The following is a 7,638-nucleotide window of genomic DNA, read 5'->3' as shown; positions in this document are numbered from 1 at the left end:
CATCTGACATTATTGTGCACCCATATGTCTTCCATTTTTCCCTTTGTTGGTTCACATAAGCTTCCATTTCTTTGTACTCCATTTCCAAGTATTTGTTTTTTATTTCATATGGAGATGGAGGTTCGATTCCCATTCCTACACTTCATATGTAAAACATGTCACAAAATACTATACTTACTAAAAGTATAACACAATATAACATTTGATAAATTAGTAATTACCTGCTTGTTGTGCACCAATAATCATATTCTTGAAGTGATGAGACTTTGCTTTTGCGGGTGCGACACTCTCATAAATGAAGAATTTGCTGATTAAGCGTCCCATCGTTTCTTTAATTGCACCACCCTTGAATATATCTTTGATATTTTTTTGTTTTGCTGCAGAAGACTTGTAAAGCGAAGGGGCAATAGGGGGTGAATGATGCGAATGTCGCATACTCTGTGATTTTCGCATCGTCGACGGTATACCAGTAGAAGACTCTCCCGATTTGCGTTTGCTTCCTACAATATTCTCATGTTGTTCACGTTCCCAATTAGATGCTTTCGAGGCACGAACTGCAGATCGATATGCATCTCGCTCATCTGGGTGCATATCTGTCGGATACATATACACATCTTCTTCCTCAGCATCTTCATCATCATCATCTTCGTTTACCAAATGTGTATGATGCGTCCCCATTGTGCCACGTAATTGACTACGAATTTCTTCAATATTAGCATTTTTTTTTGCTTTTGTTTTTTGTTTGTCATGCACCAACAATCGTATCTCTTCTTTCACTTCGGGCGGCACTCTTGGACACTTTTTGGTGTTGTTATGCGGGTCCTTATGCATTAAATGAGACTTGAATCGTGTGATGCCTCCACTTTTCATTACCAACCCACAAAAATTACAAATTGTTGCATTTCGATTACCCTCAATTGGTGAACAATACTTCCAAGTCGGATCTCGCCCTGGCACGGCAGAACCACCTTCACTAGCCATGCTAAATCTATTGCAAGAAAAAATACACTTAAATTTATAGTAGTTCATGTTAATTTAACTAATTAAATAAATTACCTAAGTTAATTTTCAAAATCTAAATGTAATTTTATGACAAATTTACAAAATATTGAAATTAATCATAATTGAATATGAAAATAAATCGCGATAATATAAAACAATTGATCATATTTAATATTCCATATATAGTAGTTCATGTTAATTTAACTAATTAAATAAATTACCTAAGTTAATTTTTAAAATCTAAATGTAATTTTATGACAAATTTACTAAATATTGAAATTAATCATAATTGAATATGAAAATAAATCACGATAATATAAAATATTGAGCATATTTAATATTCCATATATAGTAGTTCATGTTAATTTAACTAATTAAATAAATTACCTAAGTTAATTTTTAAAATCTAAATGTAATTTTATGACAAATTTACTAAATATTGAAATTAATCATAATTGAATATGAAAATAAATCGCGATAATATAAAAAAATTGATCATATTTAATATTCCATATATAGTAGTTCATGTTAATTTAACTAATTAAATAAATTACCTAAGTTAATTTTTAAAATCTAAATGTAATTTTATGACAAATTTACAAAATATTGAAATTAATCATAATTGAATATGAAAATAAATCACGATAATATAAAATATTGAGCATATTTAATATTCCATATATAGTAGTTCATGTTAATTTAACTAATTAAATAATTTAGCTAAGTTAATTTTTAAAATCTAAATGTAATTTTATGACAAATTTACTAAATATTGAAATTAATAATAATTGAATATGAAAATAAATCACGATAATATAAAATATTGAGCATATTTAATATTCCATATATAGTAGTTCATGTTAATTTAACTAATTAAATAATTTAGCTAAGTTAATTTTTAAAATCTAAATGTAATTTTATGACAAATTTACTAAATATTGAAATTAATAATAATTGAATATGAAAATAAATCGCGATAATATAAAATATTGAGCATATTTAATATTCCATAATTAACCATGTTAATTAAATTAATTAAACAATTTAGCTAAGTTAATTAGTTTAATGTAATTCTAAATACGAATTTAAATCACAAATAATCATCTAAAATAAATATATCATAACCTAAATTAATTCAATAAAAATATACAAAATAATTACAATTGAATGTAAACATACTAATTAATTAAAAATACATGAATTAATTATTGCAAACAAAATTAATTATAATTTCAAACAAACATACCTTAAAATGATTGAATAATTGAGCAATCTTGGAAAAAATTGGAGTAATAGGAGAGCAAATGAAGAATCAAAGCAAAAATGGATTAAATTGATGCAAAATTGGCTATTTATAGGTGAAATTTGGGCCAAAATAGCCGTTGAAAGCTTAAGTTACCGTTTAAAATTAATTTTGGCCGTTGGATCACAATTTGGAAGCAATCTGGCCGTTGGATCTCTTTGTTAACGTTGGGATTCAAATCTGGGCGTTGGATCAACACGGGCGTGATCTGGGCCATCAGATCACGCTGGAGAGAGGGGGCGATTTTTCGCAAAAAATCGGCGATATATCGCCGATAAATCGGCGACACACGGGATTCTCAGGCGATTTTTTCATAAAATCGCCGATTTATCCTGTGTCGCCGATATATCGGCGATTTTTTGGCGATTTTTTGCGAAAAATCGTCCGGCCGACTTATCTCCTCCATGTGTCGTTTCGCCACCCGCCGACACGCGATATATCGGCGATATTTCGCCGATTTTTTCCGATTTTTTCCTCCTTGGTCTATAAGGACTCTAATTACAATCATATATAAACTTAAGAAATATTTTGTATATATATAATATTTCTTTTACAAATATATATACTTCAATTAAGAATCTGAGACACTTCTCAACAGTCAGCTCCTAAAATGATTACCACTTCTTCCATGTCTCTTACTCTAGCTGCAGAAGTTGCAAGGCCAGATTTGGTTGATGGTGTTGTGTTAGAGGATTTGTTCCTGGCGTGAGATGATGGCGGGTTCGGTTCGGATAATTTGCAATGGTTATGGATGTCTCCCAGTTTCAGTTCTCGGTCTCCCAGTCTCCTCCTTCACCCTATTCTGATTTCAACCCTCAGAATGAATCCTGCTGCTTTCCTTACGAGAAACTCCGCTGAAAGTCTCCTTAAAGAGGAAAAAAACGCTGTTGAAGGCCGCCTCCTACCAAAATTAGCACAGCAACACAAATATTCTGTCTTCTTTCCTTCTCTCTGTTCTTTCATTCTTTCCTTTTCTTTTTCCTTTCCTCCACCTGGCAGCTCATGTTCTCTTTGTTCTTTTGAATTCTGCTGCCTTCTTTCCTTTTCAATAAAAATCGTGCTTTCGGATTTTGTATTCGATTTCTCCAATTCATTTTCTCCTTTTTAGAACAAATAATAACAGAAATTCTAACACTTAATAATAAACATAACCAAATAAATAAGTAAAAATACGATTAAAAATATTATTTTGAGTTTTAAAGTTTTGTCATCCTTCAGATTTGGCTGATCCAATTTCATGTTCTGCCAACTAACTTAATCTTGGAAACGCATCAACCAAAATTTATATTCATTAACTCGAGGATGATCCCTTTTCAACCCAAGATTAAAAAAATAAAAGAGTTAAAAATCAATGGGTGAGAGATTTGAGCAAACATTAGTTTAAGTCCGCTTCATCGTGGTTTTAAGAAATATTTCTTATATTTTTAACATTTAAAAAAATTTATCATTGAAGTGTTAAAAAAAAAACGAAAAAAAAAAAAAAAAAAAAAAAAAAAAAAAAAAAAAAAAAAGAATAAAAACAGTTTTTTTGGAATGATTGCTAAAGGCACTCTTGATGACATGTAAAATGTGTTTTTATAGTACGGGCTATCCAAACTAGATTTTGGGGGCGAAAAACTGACCTTGCACCAGCCCACTTGAGGTCTATGACTACATCTTCGTAGTTTAGCCCAATTTCCCTAGCTGGTGGAAGTTATTGAAGCCGATGAGTAGGAATTTCTGACTTCTTCACAGCATATCATCAATTCAACGTTCTCCTTTGACTTTTTTTTTTTTTTTTGACTTTTTAAGTTTTTGGTGGACTTATAGTCTTTCCTCTTAAAAAAACTCCCTCCATAGAGGGAGTATGAAGTGGAGACGCGGTAGAGGTCTAGTCTCGACTCTCTTCCTGGAAACTTCGTCAACGAATACGCGTAAGGAAACCACCATCAGTTTCATAAAATGCCCCTGGATGCGTCTTTATAAATACAAGCCTGTATCAATTGTTGATCAAATTCGTTCTCTGTGGAAGCCTTTCTCCACCCATCAACCTGATTTTTGATCACTTCCTCTTTGCAACAAAATTTTAGTTGAAGTAATGGAGGTAGAACAGGAAGAAATGAAGTCTCTAGGGGCATTTGGCATCTACAGAAAAGCCTTCCAGATCATCCTCCCATGGAGGAAGATATTCACCCAAATCATCCTTGCCTATATCCTCCCACTGTTCTTCATTTCCTTGGTCAACACCCATTTATCCAACTCTCTCCTCCCCAAAATCGTTGATCAGGATAAAAAGGATTTGGCTGAAACTCAAGTCCCCACTTCCAACCACACCAACATATTTGATCTTCTCTCGTTCCCATCCGCTTCCTATTGGCTTCTCCAGCAGGTTACATACACCATCTACTCTTTCCTCTTCTCCCTCCTATCCACGTCCGCCATAGTTTACACCATGGCCTGCATCTACTCCGGTAGAAAAGTGACTTTTAGGATGGTTACGAGCGTAGTGCCAAATGTCTTGAAGAGACTCATGCTCACATCCTTCACCATCTTTCTGGTTGTCTGTACTTACCACGTGGTTGCCTTTCTGGTCTTCGCTTTAGCAGCAGTGTTGATTGCATTTGGCCCAAATACTAATGTGGGAATGTCGATTTTGCTGGTTGTGGTGGTGTTATACTTGATGGGTCTTCTTTACATGAGCGTAGTTTGGCAATTGGCTAGCACAATATCAGTGTTGGAGGACTCATATGGGTTTCAAGCCATGAAAAGGAGTAACCAACTGATTAAAGGCAAGGTGGGTGTGTCAACCCTCATCTTCTTGAATCTGGGTTTACTCCATTACGTGTTACAGAAGGCATTGGAGAGGGTGGTGGTGAACGGAGAGTCACTGGGCATGGTGAATAGGGTGGCTTATGCAAATGTGTGCTTATCGTTATTTTTGTTGTTGGGTCTCTTTGAACGTGTCATTCAGACTATTATCTACTTCGTTTGCAAATCCTACCACCACGAACGCGTTGACAAGTTGGCTCTATCGGATCATCTCCAAGTTTACACCCAAGAAGAGTATTCCCTTCCTTTAAAGGGCGACAATCTTGGTGAGTTAAAGCAGTTGTGTTTGGTGATCCTTTTATGTATACACGTGGTAAGTAAAGTTGTAATTGTTCGTTTGTCAAGATTACTTTTTTTAAGGATATGTATAAAATCCAGATTCTCATTATAGATAAATCAATTTATATGGCTTGAACATTGCATTGAATTATAAAGAAATCTTTATATAGATTAATCCCTTAAGTTTTGACCTTTTTTTTTTTTTTTTGGTCATATAATGGCTTTGGATAAATAATTAATTGATTAAAAAGATATAAAAAGATCTCATATTTGTAAATCTAGTCTTCTCCATTTTTTTGTTTTAAAAAATTAACCTATTTTTAACATAAATACCCTTTAATATATTGATTATTTACATATATGTTTCGAAAGAAAATGTTATTTTTAGAAAAAATAAGAGTATTTTTATTCAAAATAGATATTTTTTAGGATTAAAAAAAAGTCAAGGGTTAAATTTACAAAATGAGAATGATTTCATCAATTTTAATCAAATAACCCCGGATAAAAACAATGGAAATAAATTGTGATGTGATTAATCTCTACGAGAAAGTTAGACATAAACATGCAGAAACTTTTTTTAGGATGGAAAAGAAAAAACATTTTTAGGATGGAAATTAATTAGAAAAAAAAAAGTAAATTTTTAGATTAAAAAGGTTTCAAATTTTTCCTAATTTTCTAAAATTAGGTTTATCTCTTTTTATTATATTTCTTATTTTAAAAATGTTTTTTCAAAACTTCCTTTTTTAACAAATTAAAACTATTTAACAAGTGTGCAACATTTGTAAAAGTTTAATTGTTGTATCTTCATAACCTTTCTTTCCATATATTCACGAATATTTTGATATAATCTTATATTAAATATTTTAGAAAAAGGACTAGGAAACAAGAAGCCATAATAGAAATTTTGCTAGTAATCTTAAAAAGTTAATTATATGAAGTACTTGAATATTTGAATGAAGAATAAAAAAATCCCAAGATTAAACCCTTGATTTTTAATCTTTTTTTTTTCTTTTCCTTTTAATAATCAAGGTGGACCTGGCAATGGCCAAGTACATAGATCAACAAGAGTTTTGAGCAAGAATAATATAATTGGAAAAAAAATCAATAAAATATAACTGTTACCAAAATAATTTTCAAACTAGTGTATATCAATCATTTGTACATTCACATCACCTGAGAATTTTGATTTTTTTTCTAATCATAAAACTATAATTAGTTACTACGGTTCTAAATTTTTGTTAAACATAGAACCTGTAGTTGGTAATATGGTTTTAAATTATCTCTAAAATCATAGTCACTAATTATGGTTTTAAATTTAAATTTAAAATCATAGTTGGTAATTTTGACCAATTTATAAATATATATATATATATATATATATATATATATATATATATATATATATATATATATATATATATATATATATATATATATTAAATTATAGTTACAAACTATAGTTTTATGATGTGAATATTCATGTGGATGAGAAAAACTAATTTAAGAATTAATTTGGGAGAGTATCTATTTTTTGGATTTTTTAAATAAATTTTTTTCCTCAAAACTTTATCAATCAATGGTCACAATTTGTGAAGGAAATTAAAGGAATGGTTACAAAATAAAACTTGCTAATTGAACATTCTGAAACTTGGATTCAGGGTTTAGAATCCATGACTTACAAATAGGAATGACAACAGGACGGGTTTGGGACATGTCATTCCTATCCTATTCCCACCCCCGAATACACAATTATTTTCCATCCTCGACACAAACCCGTGTCGAGGCAAGTTGATTAGCTCCCATCCCAGTTAACAAAAGGATTAATAACCCCACCCCATCCTATATATCATTTAAGCCCTAACCCTAACTGGTAATGAGTAGACATCATACCTAAATGCATTTTCCTTTCACTACAAAATAACAAGATTCTGATAATATACCAAATATGAAAAAATAATATCAAAGTTCAAATTAACACCACAACAATCAATAATCTTAAGTCCATAATTAGTTAAAATGATTGAAAATCAATGCAAAATACAAAAAATAAAATAAAATAAATCATCTAAACAATTTACAAGAGAACAAAATGAGCAATGAACCAAACAAGAACATGGGTCAACATTAGCCAAGGATTTGAATCCCTCTTCAAGTGAATATTTGAACTAAGACTTCATAAAAAACGCTACTTCAAAGGCTTTTGCGTTCCTCTTGAGTTGTGCTCTTGGACAAAGACTTCGAGGTGA

General features: G+C 31.1%; 1 protein-coding gene across 1 annotated transcript; it reads left to right on the top strand.

Moving 5' to 3' along the window:
• The first annotated feature begins 4,382 nt into the window (after positions 1–4,382).
• Positions 4,383–6,466, top strand: LOC100249009 (uncharacterized). Its single transcript, XM_002278893.2, has 2 exons — positions 4,383–5,426; positions 6,422–6,466. The coding sequence occupies exons 1-2, from the start codon at positions 4,383–4,385 to the stop codon at positions 6,464–6,466; spliced, it is 1,089 nt and encodes a 362-aa protein (XP_002278929.1).
• Positions 6,467–7,638: the final 1,172 nt, after the last annotated feature.

The sequence above is a fragment of the Vitis vinifera genome, chromosome 18, assembly GCF_030704535.1.
Source record: "Vitis vinifera cultivar Pinot Noir 40024 chromosome 18, ASM3070453v1".
Taxonomy (NCBI): domain Eukaryota; kingdom Viridiplantae; phylum Streptophyta; class Magnoliopsida; order Vitales; family Vitaceae; genus Vitis; species Vitis vinifera.
Note: the sequence above shows the minus strand (reverse complement) of the source record. Positions and strands in the feature narration are given on the sequence as shown.

Bases quoted from the DNA above. Each gene is read 5' to 3' on its own strand.
- LOC100249009 (XM_002278893.2), top strand. From the start codon at position 4,383: ATGGAGGTAGAACAGGAAGAAATGAAGTCTCTAGGGGCATTTGGCATC. The intron at 5,427-6,421 runs GTAAGTAAAGTT...TTAATAATCAAG, and splicing joins TCCTTTTATGTATACACGTG to GTGGACCTGGCAATGGCCAA.